General features: G+C 46.4%; 1 protein-coding gene across 2 annotated transcripts in view; it reads left to right on the top strand.

Annotated features, from left to right (window-relative positions):
- The first annotated feature begins 5,834 nt into the window (after positions 1 to 5,834).
- LOC103648908 (phosphoinositide phosphatase SAC7) overlaps positions 5,835 to 18,502 on the top strand; it is a 67,807-nt gene continuing 55,139 nt past the window's right edge. Inside the window, exons 1-4 of one of the 2 annotated variants that reach the window (XM_020548405.1) lie at positions 5,835 to 5,963; positions 14,196 to 14,565; positions 14,635 to 14,729; positions 14,970 to 15,027. In XM_020548405.1, coding sequence (XP_020403994.1) covers positions 14,206 to 14,565; positions 14,635 to 14,729; positions 14,970 to 15,027 — 513 coding nt within the window. In that variant the 5' untranslated portion in view covers positions 5,835 to 5,963; positions 14,196 to 14,205. The remainder of the gene's footprint in view (positions 5,964 to 14,195; positions 14,566 to 14,634; positions 14,730 to 14,969; positions 15,028 to 18,502) is intronic. The other variant, XM_020548406.2, reaches the window with a different exon arrangement.

Below are 18,502 nucleotides of genomic sequence, written 5' to 3' on the forward strand. Positions count from 1 at the left end.
TGGGTACCTAGGAACTGGGTACCCAAAGAAGGCCCAAGACCTTCCAAAAACGATTACCCACCAAAAATTTATGTGGGAAGGCCCAAAAGGCCACCCAGGGATGACCCACCAAGTCAACCAGCCCATCGAACAAATGTCCGCCAAGCAACCCTAGGAGGCGAGGCTGCCGACCAACCTGTTTGCCAAGCGACCCAGCGAGGCGAGGCTTCCAACCAACTTGATCACCGAGCAACCCAGCGAGGTGGGATTGCCGACCAGCCCAGCGATGCGGGGCTGCCGATCAACCCGACAAGGCTACCGACCAACCAGTTCATCGAGCAACCCAGCAACACGACACCTAGGAAGAGCCGACCTAGTACTACCAAACCACATCGACATGACGAGACATCACCGAGCCATGCCCCAACCATGGAAGTGACACCGAGGGGTCTCTTCAAAAATGATAACGGATACGCATCCCCGCTGACTCGTGGGACTAGACGACCCCGGCCGTAGAAACCTCAGCATCAGGGTCTCTACAGTGACCCATACACCGGAGGGGACAGGGCAATACACCGTACCAGGCGTGCGTCTACACATGATGAAAGATGATGCTAGGGGATGACGGAAGATGAAGATGTACTAAAGAAACCCCTAAACCACTCCTTGAGCTGACTCAATAGAACCTGCCAAGCACTGCCACGTCTAAATCAGAGTAGCTACAGGAAGGCAGACAAGACGCAACGCCATACCAGAGGTACGACAGTTTACGCCTTGGTAGACGACTCTACAAGGGTTACAAAGCCCAGAAGCGTGGCCTAACAGACGATACCACCGGAGCTACGATGCCCAAAAGCAGGAGGCCAAACTCCACACCATTAGAATACTAGTCCTCATTATAACTTCTACCCTTGGCTATAAAATGGCAAGACAACCCCCATCCAAACATCATCCCATATCTCTACAAATTCACACAAGCACTTAGCTATAACACGTTCCAAGCAATATCATGATCAACACTACACTGGACTAGGGCTCTAGCCTAAACCAGTATAAACAGCTCGCCTCAGATCCACCCTAGAGCCCCCATTAGCTCACCATTCGGAGTGAGTCTGAGCTAACACCCATGCCGAACACAAAACTTATTGTCCTCCGGTTCTCGAAACCACGACAATATGGTTGTTTGGTGTAGCTCTTTGTGTAATGAATGTGCTGGTTGGGTGGTATTTATATCTCCTAACCACCCAAATAGCAGTTGAAATGAAATGGGCGAATTGCACTTTCTGCATGTGCTCCGGACCTTGCATAGTATTGGTCTGGTGCACACCAGACCCTTGTTAGTCTGCTGGAGCATGCTACCGTTTTGACCGGGTCAGGCACTATAGATGGTCTGGTGGCTCATTGGACAACTACGACATCATCATAGCCGTTGAAGGAAGCCGACCGTTGCAAACTATCAGGTGGTCTAGTGCACACCGAACCGGTCCAGGCTACCCTCCACCGAAGTGTCTAAAATACATGCTCTCTACATAACCGGTCCGGTGCACACCAGACTAGCCCGGTGCGGTAGCTGATAGAAGTCGAATCTCAACCTTCTCTGTTTAGACGGTCTGGTGCACCACCGGACCGGTCCGGCACGCTAGACAACAAATCATTTTTTGTAGAATTGTCCAATTCTTCTTCAAGTTGATTTTGCTGCCCTTGAGGGTGTTCCTATGACTTAGAAATACATATGTAGTGTCAATTCAACTAGTCTAAGTCATGGATCTTGGACTTTTTATTGTCTCTAACTCAAACTAGCTTCAAAAAGAGCGATTCGTTGAGTATGAGCTTTCCAACACTTCTAGATAGGTCAAATGGTTTCCTAGGGGTGTTTAGAACTTATCTAAGATGTAGAGCTAGTCCATTTCCCTTTCAAGAAGAGATATTTCAGCTATTGTACAATTCATGGGCACAAATCATGAAGAGAATGCTAGATAGTGTTATTGAAATTGAATGCAAAGTGGTTAAGGGAAGGCTTATTTCCACAATTGTTTTGAGCACTTTGTCCTTGTATTGAAGGTTTTCGAACAAGTTGTAGGCTATGGCTTAGTATTAATGCAACTGAACTAAATGGTAGGTGGAATGGACAGTTAGCTTCAGCAACTGGTGTGAATGGTCACAATTGGATGTACCCAATTGCATATGGATTTATTGACTTAGAAACAAAAGACAATTGGAAATGGTGGATGACTCAACTACATAAGGTTGTAGGAGATATTCCTAAACTTGATATCTGTTCAGATGCTTGCAAAGGATTGCTAAATGTAGTGTGTGATGTGTTTTTGTCACACCCAGTTTCGGACAGCAAACCGAATGCGAACCATGTACGTGCCATGATCAGAAATTCACGTACATTGCGATTACATAACCGGACATTATCACACAATGCTCAAATAATAGCGTAAAGAAGTATTACTTTATTACATCATGATGTCCGAAACATCCACATAGTCATTAACTTATAAAAAAATTAAAGTGCTAAAGAGAAACACAGTAAAGATAAGGCCTTCACAGGCAGCTGACTACGGGTTTGCCGCTAATCTAGTCTAGAACTCCTCGAAGTCCTGAAACTCTTGAAAGTCCTCCTCGTTGCCTTCATCTTCTCCTGAGCAATGGTTGCAATGTGGACAACCTGGTGTTTGGTGTTTAAGCAAGGGTGAGTACACATCAACGTACTCAGCAAATGTCACATTTGGTTGAAGTGAACTAGGTGTATGTGGGTTTAAGCTCAAAGAAGTTGCTTTTAGTTGGTCAGGTATTTATCATTAGTAGAAGCCAAGTTTTATCATAGAACCCAAGCTGATATCCCAAAAAGCACCTCCACAGAGAGGAAAATACCAAAAACCATAAGTATAGCCATCATCATTAAATTATCAACATAAATGTATCCAGAGTATCTCTAATCAAAGAGGATCCCAAGGCTGCTCTTAACCGTGAGCACAACTGATATACCAGTTTCTAACCCTCTGCAGAGGTCACACACTTTACCCACGAGTCGTGATCCCTTTTTGCCTCGGGTCGATCAAACCCTGAAACACTTCCAAGGTGAGTTGCCAAGGTTTCACTACGTAGCCTTTACAAAGATTCTCCTGGTGTGTAGCCGCCTGTTAGGTTTCGTCAGTCGTACAAAAACAGTACTCCTCCCTAAGGGGTGACTAACAAAACCAAATATCTTCTAGGGCTCACTTCACTAGGCTCATGCAACATATAACAAAATAACTCTCCATTACTTTAGAAAAGGAAAAAGAGAAGCAAAGAAAAAGGAGAGTAACACCTGCATTTTAAGTATAGAGCAAAAAAAATTTATACCCCGAAATTCAGGGTTTTACAGTTTCCAAAAACTAACCGAAGAGAATGCTTTAGACATCTAATGCAGAATTGTGCTAAGAGATATTTGGATGAAAGCAGTGGACACATGTGGCCAATAGCTAGGGCATATGACATGGATGTTTAAGAGAGCCACACAGTTTTAGTTTTTGCGACATTTTCATGTGCTAACTTTCTAGCAGTACATATCGGGCCTGTTTGTTTTGGCTTTTTTTGAGAAGCTTTTCTGAAAAGCTGGCTGTGGGGAAAAGCTGGCTATGGGGAGAAGCTGATGGTTAGAATCTAGGTGTTTGGATACGCAAATTATGAGATTGTAGATTCTGATTGAAAAAAGGAACCAGATAAATAAACACAAGCAACACATCATTACGGGCATGTTTGGTTCGGCTTTTTTAGGTGTTTGGCCGATCGGATTATTAGATATCAGAGCACTAACTTATAATGTAGTTAACACTTTATGATATATGAAAAATACTTTAACTTAATTTAATGCATTACAGTACAACACGTTCTTCAGTTGATACAATTCTAATATGAAACATTTTTACTTACATAATTATTCAAAAACGCCATACAAAAACCAAATTATTACGTAATTTCACAAATAACGATGCATGCAACCTCGTAATTATCAATGATCCTCTACTATATGTCAATTATCACGCTAATGATGTTTACAAAACAAAACAAAGAAATTATGAATATGAATAAATAAACATATGACTCGGGTAACTACGATGGGCACGCATGGCAAATAGGAGACAAGCAGTCAGCTTCCCTGAGACGCGCCTGGTTACCTGCTTCCACGGTGGAGTTCAAATCCAACGTCCACAAGAAGCGCTTGTCTCAGAAGCAGCACGAGAATACGAGCGTTTGGTTGAGATAAGCAGCTTTTGACCGCCAGAATCCGCAAAAAGCGGATCCAAACGGGGCCATCATATAGTCTTTACAGATAGGACATGGATCATCAACCTCCTTTGAATCATGTTCAAATAGTTTTGGGTTTTGTAGTTCAAGTGAAATATTCAGTAGTAATGCCATATACACTTGAAACTAGATGTAGCCTTTGAAGTTGCAATTATCATTCAACAACATCTTTTGTGCTTTCCATTGACATTAGTATTACATAAACAACAGATAGTTGGACATTGCCTTTTGTTCTATAATACTTTGGTTCATAATACAATTGTAGCTTTTGTTCAGCAAAAGATTGCTCGATGGATGAGTATTACATGACTGTGAACAACGGCTACTATTGAATGATGGCATCTGAATAGTAGCTTTTTTCCGCCATAATACAATGGAAATCTTTCTCAAACTTATGCAATGGCAATCTTTACAATTCCTATGCGACCATAATTTGTATAGGTTGCTTGCACTTGCATGAATTACAGGAGTGGGAACACAATTTATAGTCTTCTTCATTCTAGTAACCACCAACGTGACTGGCTATGGAGTGGCATCGTCTATCGCCATAGAACCAATCATTGGAGTGGGCAGAGAAGAATCATTGGCATGGGGAGGAGCACTATCGATGCGACTAGTCATAGAACGATAGCTTTCACGACGAGAACACAACACAGTGGTGTGGAGGGGAGCAGTGGCAAGATGGAAAAGCAGGAAAGGACAATATGGTCATGCCACTAGTTGTGGAAAAAGAAGACAACATAAATAATTTATAAAGAGTCAAAGTACTGTTCAGAAGGATAAGATCATTTATAAATATTGATAGGGAGAAGGTTAAGACCCTCTTTGATAGAGCTCTTGCATCATCAGCTTCATCTTTATCTCATTTAGAAAAATAACTTCCTCCTTATTTTTAGGAAGAGAATTTTGAGGAGCACTTCATTTGGTTATAAATATAACTCTTATTATTTCACGGGAGAAGGAATGATGAGACATAACAGGAGAAGCCTCTTTATTTGGCTCCGGGCTTCGCTCAGTTTCTAGGGACAACTTCTTTCTATTTTTATAAAGAAGCCTGACGTTTGATAGATTTATTGAAGAAGCTAACGAGGAAGCTTTTGAAGAGGGCCTAAGTTATGTTAAAATAAATACTATAATCTATACCACTATATAATTCATCTTTTTAAATTTTGCAAAACGCAACCGATCAAATCACTCTCACACGTATAATCTTCACTAAATCTATCAAACAAATTATAACCAGACTTAACACATCATCAAAATCAACAATTTAAATTAATAGATAATCCGCTCTCTGATACTTACTCAAATTTAATAAACAATATTATTTAAATCATTCTCTCTCGTCTCCTCGTCCATTCGACCCCGTTTCTCCGTCACCTCTCCCTCGTCGCATCGTCGCCCCTTCCCTCGCGCCATCGTAGCGTTATTGGGTGCTATATGCTAGCAGAAGAAAAAAAAACTCCTCTGTTCCGAGTTTCTGATGTTGCGCTCCACGAAGCCGCTCCGCTGTCCATCCCTCTCGATGCTAATATTTCTCCGGTTCTCCCGCATGGACGTCGTCGCCACCTCTATTTCCATCAACCCTCTCTCCCGCGTCGCCACCCCATCTCAGTACCAAATCATTTTTCTCTTCTGCTCAGCGCCCCGGCATCCAATCCCCCCTCCCGTTGGCCGTGCTCTCTCCGGTAATCTCGTTCGTCCTTCTGCGCAATATTTATTCATCAATTGGAGGGGGCGTCCTGCGCGGCCGTTTATGCATTACTCGTGATTTGTAATCGTTCTGGATATGTCGAATTCTTAATTGTTCCTTAGAATTTCCCATTGTTGTTTTTGGTCGAGTTGATTTCGTGGTTCTGGTGTAGAAGAAGAACTGCGGATCCGTAGGGATCTTTGTCCTTTTCATTTCGTTACCTTTTGGTATTGATTTGGCATCATCTGATACTACTAGAATAGGCGATGACAGTTTATTGTTATAACGTGTGATGAGTAGTTTGTACACACATTGTCTGCACGATCGATTAAAACCGCCCAACTTTTGCAACGAAGCGAGAGAGGATACGTGGACTTTTTTTTTTTGCCTAACATGATGCACGTTACGTCCTTATTTCTTCCGTCCTAGAATGGCATGTAAGGGCTAGTTTGGGAGCATACTGGAGGATACTGGAGATGCTAAATTTTTCTTGTTATTTAACGGAGAGGCTAAATTATCCTTGTTATTTAATTTTGAATAGAAGAGAATTTTAGCTCCTCTAATCCTTTTCGGTATCCTTGCTTCCAAACTAGCGCTAAATCTCATTCTTCAAGGAGTCGCTATTCGTCAGTTAATTCAAGTTTGACTGGTTTATATAAAATAGTATCAATATACTCCTATATCTCTCCAAATAAGCTTGTTATGAAAATACATCCCGATAAACATTCAAACAATCAATACCACCTATATTTGTTGAAATGAGGTAGTGCTGACGCTTCGGATGGCTCCCGCCTCCCTCTCCCCCGAGGCGACGCCGTCCTCCACCCTTCCACCTTCCCACCTCTCCAGCTTCCTGCCGGCGGCCACCCCGGAGCCGGCAGCCACTGTCTCGCCGACTTCCAACCCCCCGTCTTCCCGTCTCCCCAGCTCCCTGCCGGCGACCATCCCGGAACCGGCAGCCACCGTCTTAAGCCCCTTGATATCACCCGTCCCATTGGCGTCGGCCAGCACCCTTCCCACGGCAGCGGCGGCTGGCGGTCGTTCCAAGCCTCAACGCTGGCGTGAAGTTAGCCCGTCGGACTCCACGTTCTCTACCTCATCGCCGCCGTCCTTCCGGGATGTGGTGATTGCTGCGCCTGCTCCTACCCGCTCCGGCTCCCGGAAGGCTTCATCTTCATCGCATTCGCCCTCTCGGGAGAAAATCCAAGCGACGTTCACCACTCGACGTGAAGTTTGCCCCACTCGCCCTTCCTCTGTTGATGCCGGCGGGTGGCAATTGGTGGAATCAAGAAGGTCCAGGAGGAGGCGCTTATTTTTGAAGCAGGAGCCTCGGTCCCGCCGTGTGCCGGTTGACCTTGTAGGCCGCTGCTTCAACTGCCTCTCGCCTCATCACTTTGCCAAGGACTGTTGGGAGAGATCAAGATGCTTCTGCTGTGGTGGCCTGGGACATCTCTCCTATAAGTGCTCTGTTCCCAGGCGTGCAGAGCCAAGAAGACCAGTTTGGCGGAGACTTGGGCCTACGGTTGCACCGGTGTCCAAGAAGTCGGTCTGGGATCGGCTGGGCTCGGCGATGGCGCATCGTGATCGGTTAGACCTTCTGTCTTCGTCTTCTGCGGGTGCGGCGCCTGAGAGAATCCCAGTCTGGAGGAGAATCACCCCTGTCAGTGATGCTTCGCAGCGTGCGGAACCTGCTGTGCTGACTGGGTCTTCTGATGGTGGCCCGACTATTGGTGGAGAGGCTCGTCCGGCTAAGAGGCGTCGTCGCCGACAACAGAAACGATCATTGGCACCCATTATTCATGAGGATGCCCAGTTGGCGCCGGTTTCTTCCCCGACCCACGAGTCTGCTTCACCTGTGCTGGAGGACTCTTCCCCACCTTCTTTCCCTTGTATCATTGGTTGGAATCCGAGTATGTCGCGGGCGGAGGATGATCTCGCTACGGCGGTTGTCATCACTGTTTTTGGTAATATGGAAGTTGTGTCTGCCAATGATATTGCGGCACCCCTGGCGTCACGTCTGGAGGTTGATGAAGGATCCCTGGTTATTAGGCAGCTTTCTACTTCTTCGTTCCTGCTGGTGCTGCCTTCGGATGGACTGGTGCAACAATTGTGTGGAAGATGGTCAATTGTGCGTGCTAATTCCTTCTCACTTTCTTGCAAAAGATGGTCACGCCTGATGAATTCCTCTGGAAGCACCCTTGCTCAGTTGTTAGAAGTTGAACTGGTTGGCATCCCTGCACATGCCTGGGAAGTACCCACCGTGGAGAGTTTGCTCAGCCCTTTTGCATGGTTAGAGAGTGTGCATGAAGATACACTGCAACTAAGAGATCTCAGCAGCTTCCGTTGTTCTGTTTGGTGTCTGGACCCTGTCAGCATACCTCCTGCTAGAGATCTTTGGGTTGTTGAACCTCTGCAACTGGGTATTGGGGATGGTTCTGGTGTCAGATCACTGGTCTACCCGGTTAGCATTCGGTGGAAGGCTGCTGCTGGCTCTGAAAATTCAGCTCCCCGCCCCCCTCCATCCTCAGTGATCACTCCTGCAGAACCTCGTCGACATTTGCGCTCCCGTTCTCCGCCGGCATACAGAGGTCAGCGTAGTGGAACTTCCTTTGGTCATGCTCAAGGCACAGATCATTACGTTCAGGGTTCGTCCTCCTGCCATGGCTTTCGTGAAGCTAGCTGCAGGGATCCTCAGGTTGTGCAGAATATGACTCTTGAGCCACCCCATGGCTCGGTTATAGCTCCGACGTCCTCCATTCTTGGACCTCCTGATGCCGGTTTGCAGACGCTTGAGTCTGGCCACCCCACACCCTTCGCTCCTGGCTTTACCGATGATGCTGGTGGTGGATTATGCGTTGTGCAGAATGTGATCTTGGAGCCACCTCCTGGTTCGGTCACAGTTCTGATGCTGGTATCTACTCACACCACATCCTCCACTCAGGGTAGTCTCGAAGTTGATGATGGTCTCCTCTGCGTTGAGCAGAATGTGAACCTTGAGCCACCCCCTGGTTCGGCCACTGTTCCGTCGCCTGTGAGTGCTCAGACAGTCAGGCTAGATACCAGAGCTATAGGCAGAAAATCCCTGGCTGAAAATCTGCTAAAATCTACTTCAACGTTGCCCGCTGGTTTACAAGCATCCAACACGGTAACTAAGGTTTACTACAGAAGACGGCTGTGTGGGAAGCAGGAAGGTTCTCTAATTTCAGAGCAGCTGCCTACGCTGGAGCTTGTTGGTGCACCAACGGCTGTTACATCTCCTTGCTTGGTGGATGCTTCTCCCTCCCATGTTCCTTCTTCGGAGGTGGTTGAGCTCACTGCGACTGTGGTAGACACTCAGGTGACTCCAGTTGTGGTGGCTCCTGCGTCCAAATGTGGGGGACTCTCGCTGTTGAGCAGGAGGTGCTTCATTCACACCAAAGACAGACCTTCCTGGCGTCTGTTTCCCGGCGGCCTTCCAGAGTTCTGCCTGCTCCTCCCGTACAGCTCTTAAAATCAGGATACAAGATGGCCACCAAACCAATTCCAAGACACAGTCGCAGAGTTGCTGGAGTGGGTGTTGAATACACCTCTGCTGACCTTGACAGTCGTGCTACTAGGAAAATCATGAGAGCAGTAGGCATAATTACCAATAATAATGGTATGGAACAGAGGGCGGTTGATGAATATGCAAATCTGTTCAAGACACCCTTGTCAAGTTCTCATATAAAGGCTCTGGCAGCGCTGTTTGGCTGGCAGCCTCCTGAAGACATGTAGTTGCTCCCTTTGGCTGCTTCGGTCGCTTCCCGTACCCTTAAGATAAATGGATCCAGAACGTGTTCTTATCTGGAATGTTCGAGGATTAAACTCCTCAGCTAGGCAAGCTTCTGTTCGTTCCTTAGTTGATTCTACTAGAATTGATATAGTCTGTTTACAAGAAACCAAAATGGATGTTATTAGTCGTGGAACCCTCCTTTCAGCCTTGGGTTCTAATTTCGATCACCATATTGAGCTCCCTGCTGTTGGTTCTAGCGGGGGAATTCTGGTTGCATGGAAACACTGTGTGGACACCACTGGAGAATTGTATGTGAGGAATAATAGTGTATCGGTGCAGTTCTGCAATTGCAATGGGAGAACATGGTGGCTCACTTGCGTGTATGGCCCACAGGGAAACAGTGAAAAAGTCCTTTTTTTGCAGGAGCTTAGGGACCTGAGATTACTGTGTCATGGCCCTTGGATGATTGCTGGTGATTTCAACATGATTTATAAAGCTGAAGATAAGAATAATACTAACATAAACCGAGTTATGATGGGAAGATTTCGTAGCTTCATCAATGATCTTGCTCTAAGTGAGCTTCCTTTAATTGGTCGGAAATTCACTTGGTCTAGTCAGCAGGATCCCCCAACCCTAGTGAAACTTGATAGAGTTTTATGCACACTGGACTGGGTGGATTTGTTTCCAAATTCCTTACTTCAGAGTTCTGCCTCTAATGACTCAGACCACTGCCCCCTCCTTTTGGGCCTGAATGACAATAGTATGGCAGGAAGGCGCAGGTTTCATTTTGAGTCCTTTTGGCCTAAGTTTGAGGGATTTTTGGAGGCTGTTTCGTTGGCCTGGCATTCTGTTCCAGCTGTGCAGTGTCCTTTTGCAACGTTGAACTCTAAACTGAAAGCTACTGCTCGTGGGCTGCAGGCTTGGAGTGCTAAAAAGGTTGGGCATATTTCAGCCTCTTTAGCCCTTGCCCGTGTACTCCTGCACCAGTTGGAAATTGCTCAAGACAGTCGTGGTCTTTCCCCAGCTGAGCTATGGTTTCTCTTATGCCTTAAGAAACACTCCCTTGCTCTATCTTCACTTCAAAGGACAATTGCCAGGCTTCGTTCCAGAATTGGGTGGCTGCGTGAGGGTGATGCTAATACTAAATTATTCCACATGCATTCAAGATTCCGCAAGAAGAAGAATTTTGTTCCTAAATTAGTCTCTAATGGTGCTGTCCTAACCAGCCATGATGCCAAAGCTGATCTGGTCAACGAATTCTATGGCAATCTTTTGGGACAATGCAGCGATAGAGAGCAAACTATCTCTCTGGAAAGTTTGGGAATTCCTTGTCATGATCTGTCAGCCTTAGATGCACCATTCACTGAGAAAGAGGTATGGGACACAATTTTGCACCTTCCTTCGGACAAGGCTCCAGGGCCAGATGGGTTCACAGGAAAATTCTATAGAGTCTGCTGGGAGATTATTAAGGCTGATGTTATGGCTGTTTTCTCGGCGGTTGGGAGCAGAAGGTTCGCTAATTTTCAGATCCTTAATACTGCTTATATCACCCTTATTCCAAAGTTTGAGGGGGCCGATCAAGTTAAAAATTTCAGACCTATCAGTTTAATTCATAGTGTTGCAAAATTGCTCACTAAACTTCTCGCTAATCGTCTAGCTGGAAGACTTCATGATATGGTTTCTCCTAACCAAAGTGCTTTTATTAAAGGCCGCTTCATTCAGGATAATTATATGTTGGTGCAGCAAACCACCCGCTATCTCCATCAACAGAAGCAACCTAGGATGCTTCTAAAGCTTGATATCTCAAAGGCCTTTGATTCAGTCTCATGGCCTTTCCTCCTGGAAGTCTTGCAACATTTGGGTTTTGGCCAAGTTTGGAGAGATATTATTAGTGGCTTGCTATGGACTTCCTCATCTCAGGTGTTACTTAATGGGTTACCTGGACAACCTATTCTTCATCGTCGTGGTCTCCGGCAGGGAGATCCTCTGTCTCCCTTTCTGTTCATCTTGGTCATGGATACTCTGGGCTTCTTGATTAATAAGGCCGCGCAGGATGGACTGCTGCAGCCCCTTGCTCCTCGGGCATTGCACCACCGGGTTTCTCTCTATGCGGATGATGTGGTGATCTTTCTTCGGCCGGCTGCCATGGATATCAATGTTATTCTTGATTGTCTTCAGCTGTTTGGAGATGCTTCGGGTTTACGAACGAATGTTCAGAAAAGCAGCGTGTACCCTATTAGATGTGGAGATCAGGACCTTGCTTTGCTGCAGAACATGTTGCCTTGTGAGTTAGCTGAATTCCCTTGCCGCTATCTGGGTTTACCGCTTGCCATTAAAAAGCTTTCAAAAATCCAAGTACAACCCATCATTGATAAGATTGCAAATCAACTCTCCGGATGGAAGGCTGAGTTATTGACTAAAGCTGGTCGTAAGGTGCACGTCCAGCATGTCCTCACAGGGATGGTGATCTACTTGGCCATGGCTGTTGACCTTCCAGCTTGGGCCCTTAAAGCCATTGATAAGATTCGTCGAGGTTTTCTGTGGCGTGGTCGAAGAGATGTAAAAGGTGGCCACTGTCACGTGGCTTGGGGAATTGTTTGTAGGCCTCGCGAATTGGGTGGTCTAGGCATTTCCAGCATGAAAGAACTTGCTTGGTCTCTTAGAATGAGATGGCTTTGGCTGGCTAAAACTGAGCCATCTCGCCCGTGGGCCTCTCTGGCTATCCAGGTTCCTAAAAAGGTAAAAGATTTCTTCTCCATGGCTATGCAAACTGAGCTTGGTAATGGGGCTACAACCTATTTCTGGACCGATAGGTGGTTATCGGGTCACAGAATTGCAGAGTTAGTCCCTCGATTATTTGGGATCATCCCTAAGAGACGGGTTAGCAAGAGAACAGTGGTGGATGCTATCTCTAATCAGAGCTGGATTTCTGACATTCAAGGAGCTCTTTCGGTTGGAATTATCAATGAATTTCTCATTTTGTGGGATTTAATTGACTCAATTGTTTTGAGACCTCAAGTTGAAGACAAACATTTCTTCCGTCTAGCTGCAAACGGAAAGTTCTCCTCAAAGGAAGCATATAGGGGTTTCTTTTTGGGATCTTCTGAGTTTGAGCCTTTTCATAGAATATGGAAATCTTGGGCTCCTCCAAAAACCAAGTTTTTTATGTGGTTGGTCGCTCACAGGAAGGTTTGGACGGCAGACAGGCTGCAGAAAAGGGGTATGGACCATCCAGAGAGATGTCCACTATGTGACCAGGATCAAGAAACCTTGGACCATATGTTGATTGGATGTGTTTTTGCTCGTGAATTCTGGTTTAAATTGTTTCTTCAAGTGAACCTGCAGTTTCTTGCCCCCCAATCTGAGGATAGTGCTTTTCTTGAATGGTGGAGAAAGTTATGTATCAAAGTCTCTGGAATTGCAAGGGACGGCCTCAATTCTCTAGTCATCCTGGGAGTTTGGACCTTATGGAAGCAACGCAATGGATGTGTTTTTGACAATAAGAACCCCAGTATTGCTGATGCTATTAGAAGAGTTGAGTTGGAGGTTCACCTATGGGAGATGGCTGGTGCAAAAAAGTTGTCTTTGCTCACCGCCCCCATTCCAGGCATCCCTGCTAGTTAGCTAGCATTGTGGTTATTTGTGTTAGGTTCTTCTTTAGACATGGATGGGTTTCTGTATGCCTGTTACTGGCCGCCATAGGCGCCTCTTTTATTTTCTTCTGTAATTGTCCTTCTTCTTTAATATAATATCGCGCAGTTCTCCTGCGCTTTCGAGAAAAAAAAAATACATCCCATGATTAATCTCATGTTACGCATGTATTTTTTTTATATTTGGTCCAACTAGATATGGATTTACTACTTGGAAAGCTAAATTTAGATTCTTTCTAGGATGGAGGGAGCAACGTCGATTGTTTGGTCCAATTAGTTATCAATTCAGCTGATCTGTCTGCATGAGCCTACATGGTCAAATAACTCAAGCATGAAGATGAAAACTGTTAGCTGTATGCTGTTTCTCAAATACAAAATATTTAGTGACATATTTTTTTCCAAATAAATTATCTTACTAGCAATTGGCTGATGTTGTACAGTTCCTAATTAATAATTACATTTTTTCTGAAACTTTGTTGGACCCTGCTAATAGAAGGATGCAGGGCAGGACATATCTTTTGTCTAGCTTGTTCAGTAGCCTAAACTGTCATACCATCCGCGGTTGTGCTTCCCAATTGTTAACTTATCTGTCATTTTTTTAGCAATGCTAGTCGAAGGTATTATTGACTACTGCTTGTGTTGTATTCCATTATAAATGAAACAGCTCAATCTGATGGTTGTAAACATGATGCTTGCATTTTAACTAGCTACTACTGTTATTTTACAGCTTTACGCCTCTCTTTTCATAGATGGATTTCGTTTGCTGCTAAATTCTGAGTCTGCTATATATTTTCCTTTCCAAAGCATTTCATGGTCGATATTTCAGGTATCCCACCATGGATATGCCAAATGACACTTGCTCTTCACCAAAACTCCACACAAGACTGAGGCTATGGGAATTTGCGGACTGTTATGTTTTTGAACCAGTTGGTCTTAATGATCTTTTACTGTCAGTCAACCGGATCAATGGATCAATGAATCTAGTGGAGGAATTGCCACAGCATGGCCCCTCTATAAATCCAAAAGTTCAAATAGTGTTTGGTGTAATAGGAGTGCTAAAACTTGCAGTTGGGACATATATTCTGGTGATCACTGACCGTGATTGTGCTGGATCCTACTTGGGACATGCAGTTTTCAAAGTGAGAGGTCTGAGAGCTCTGCCGTGTAATAATTCCCTTTCTGCTTCTGCTGAACAGGTATGGTAATGTTTAATTACTTCCAGTTACAATGTCTATATTGCACTATTTATTCCAGTAAGTTCTCAGCAGAAAAAAGTGGGCATAGAATTTTCAGAACTCTTGGATGCTGCAGAGAGGACTTTGGGCCTGTACTTCTCCTACGATTCCAACTTAACAGTAACGTGAGTATTTAATGTTTGTTTTTTAGGAAAAGTTTTATTTCTACAATATGTTTTATTGAAATATTTGGTGTTAATAGAAGATCTTGAACTAAATATCCATGGGCCTAGCAAATTTGGTGATTTGGGTATATTTGCTCAATTGCTTTGTTGATCTATTGAATGTACATGTGAGTTCATTTCATATCTTCCTCTCTTGTCATTGAATAGCATAAATTGTTATCTTTGTCCCTTGTTTTACAGTTCACAGAGGCTACATGAACTAGGTGATGAATTCAAATCACTTCCACTTTGGAGACAGGTTGTTTTTTTATGGAATTCTGCAGTCCCCTTAACTTCTAAGCATGACGGTCCCAATCTTCTTTCCTATAGATTTTAGTAATTGAAATGTTTTTGTGGCCTACCTACCTTTCTATTTGATTCTAGACCACCAATTCTATTTTTTCAATGCTACATAGGCATTTCATAAATGATTCCCAATGCAACCTGTTTTGATTTGTTTTTTAATGTGAACAAAGTAATTACAAAAAACATGCTTAATCATGTGTTGTGGGCACATTTGTAGGCACGACCTTTAAGCGCAGAAACAAGTAGAAGTTGGCACACACAACATCTAGTGGGTGAAAGCCACGTAGTTTAGTGCTAAGTTTGTTAACTTGTGCATGCAAATTAGTTTGGAAGGAGGAATGTGATTATAGGGCACTAGATAACCTCTTTGGTGTATCTATACCACTATATAATACACCAGTTTAAACTTTGCAAAACCCACCCAATCAAATCACCCATATACCCATAACCTCCGCTAAATCGACCAAACAAATTGCACCCAGACTTAATGCACTATCAAAACCAACGGTTCAGATCGCTAGATAACCCCCTCCTTTACTCGGTCAAATCCAATGAACAAAATTATTTAGATCATCCCTCATCCCTTCTCTCCCCTCCCCGCGACCCCACCGCCCTTAGCCTCCCCCTCTCCCCTCTCCCACATCCCCGCCGCCCCTCCCCCTCTATCGCGTCGCCACCGCCAAAGCCGTCAACCCCTTCCCTCGCGTCGTCGCCGCCGTCGATCCCTCCCCTTGCGCCGTCGCCGCCGTCGATCCCTCCCCTCCGTGAGGTTGTAGCGTTGGCACGGGCTATATGCTAGTATATTTGTAAGCATTCTATTAATCAATCAACCAAGGAAAAATCTCCCCATAATCAAGAGAACATACCATCACCCCTTGTCTACCTCCCACCTCATCTACCACATCATCTTTGGTATAATACACTTTTCTATGACTTGATCATGGGCGATGCCATCACCGCCACAAACTTCAAATCCATGATGGACAATCTATTTGTCGACCTCTCTTCCCTCAAGGACAAAATGGCTATGATGAAGGGCCACTGGAGCATCTTGATGGTGGTAATCAATAGGCTACAGACCAAGAAGATCAAATCGAACAACTTTGACAATGGCGAGGACAAGGAGAAGATTGGTGCCAATCCTCTACTATCGCTGTCTCAGCCACCCACAAACTGCGTTTCAAGCTTCAAAGGTGTCGCTGGTCTGGCGTCTCAAGGTAGACCAATTATTACCCGCCCAATGCACGCCGAAAGAGAAGGTTTAGTTTTCCTCCTTCTACATGGAGGGAGCGGCCTAGGATTGGAACTACTGCCTTGAGCAGAACAATGGTGTCCCAACTTGGCCCTAGTTCATCGACTGGGTTCTTTTGTCCATCGGTGTGCAGCAGCACGTTGGGCACACTCATGGAACTCCGCCACATGAGCTCGGTGAAGGAGAACCAAGTTTGTATCCTACCATTTTCGGCCCATCGCAAGAACGTAACCGAGCAGCAGTAGATCTACATCTTCACCATGGGTCTGTTCTAGACCAACATCGAATTGCATGCTCTAGAGACACTCGATGACGACATGGGACTAGCACACGAATTTGAGCGCCGCCTCTAGTTGCATGACAACAAGGCAGACTTAAGAGCCACTCGGGCGCCTACGTGCGTGAGCTCTGCAATCTGCGTGGCACCTGTTGCCACTTCCACCATGCTGTGCACAACCTTTGTGTGGAACACCCCTAAATAGCTACCCTCGACACTGTTGACCTCGACTAAAAGTGCCCCACCGCCAAGGTCTCGTTTCAAGCGGGTGATGGCCTAACGGTGCATCCACAGACTACCTCAAATTTATAGAATAGTTCTCCAAGTACCATCTTTAGCAGTATACCGTGAAGAGCTTGTACTTGATGGAATTTGCTGATGACGCCACCATCAACGGGATGGTCGAAGAGGACAAGGTCTTGGACGACGACAATGATACCACATTACCACCTTAACCTCGTCCTTGAACTACATCGAATCCTGAAAGCCGGTGTGGCCAAAAGCGATGATGTGCCCCTCTACCTGAGTCTGCAAATAGGTGTCGGTGACCATCGGTGAGGAGTGGTTCACCTTAGTCTCTTTATTCTTCTTAATATAATGATACACAGTTGTCCTGCATGTTCGAGTAAAAAACATCTACAAATTTGAAAGCTGAACTAAAGTAAATATTCAAGAACGACAATAAGTGTTCTAGAGTCTAGACAGTTAAAATGTTTATAGTGTTGATCGGTGGTAATCTGAGACATAGGGTTAATATTATGTGCACTAAGTATGCAATACTTTGAACATGTAACACTAACTCATGCTTTTAATTACTCTTTCATATATTGCATAGATTAATTTATTACACCTTTCTGTTAGACTGTGTGTGTGAGTGTGTGTGGGCCGACACCACTATTGGCTGCCGGCCCATTAGGGTTAGGGTTGAGTCTATATATTGTACTCGTTCTCTATGCAATACATCCAACAGTTCACTCTTCTACATGGTATCAGAGGATTAGGTCTAGGGTTTCTCCCTCTCCACCCACAGCTGTCACCCACCCCACAGCCGCCGCCATCCCTAGGACCAGCCGCCGCCCCCTGGGAGGCTCATCCTTCCCTCCCGGAGGCGGCCTTCTTCCTCCCAGCCGAGCTCTCCTCCCTTCCCAATGCAGCCGCCGGCGGCTCTCTCCCACCCAGCAGCCGCCTCCCACCTGAGCCGCCGCCGACCCCGGGAGGCTCCTCCTCCCTCCCGGGGTTGCCCCTACCACTGGCGCGACACCTCGCAGCTCGGCGCGGGCGTGGCTGCCTAGCCTCAGCGCGGCAGCCCCCGGCTCCGACGGCGCGGCGCAGGTGCGCGTGGCCCCTTGCGTGGGCGCGCCCACGCCGGCCCCGACGCGGGCAACGGCCCGGCGGCGCACGGCACGGAGCCTCGTCACGAGGCAACAGTGGCCACGGCGCCGCCCTGGCGGCTGGCTCCTCCGGCGAGGTGCAGCCCCGGCGCGACCTAGGCGCTGGCGCAGGCTCGTGGGCCTCCTCCATCCGCCGCCGGGGTGCCTCGTCCATGGATCCGCGCCGCCGGTCCTCCTCGGCCACGGCACCGACCGTCGCCGGCCTCTCTCGTCGGCGCTCTCCTCTCCCGCTCCCCTACGCCGCCGGCGTTCGTCCGTGGTTCTCTCGAGTGTCGTCGGTCTGCTTCTAGCCGCTGGACCTCCCCTCCCCGCGGCCGCCCCTTCCCTGCAGCCCGGCGTCGTGGCCGCCCCTCCCCTCATGCCGGCCAGGCCCTCCCCTTTCGGCCCTTTCGGCCAACCCCTCCCCTTCCCTGGCTGCACGCATGCCGCCTCACTGGCCGTGGGCGCCCCCCTTCCCCGGCGTCCCAAGCCGCCGCCACCGGATCCCCGCGCCCCTGTGTCTGCGTCG

The sequence above is a fragment of the Zea mays genome, chromosome 2 (assembly GCF_902167145.1).
Source record: "Zea mays cultivar B73 chromosome 2, Zm-B73-REFERENCE-NAM-5.0, whole genome shotgun sequence".
Taxonomy (NCBI): Eukaryota; Viridiplantae; Streptophyta; class Magnoliopsida; order Poales; family Poaceae; genus Zea; species Zea mays.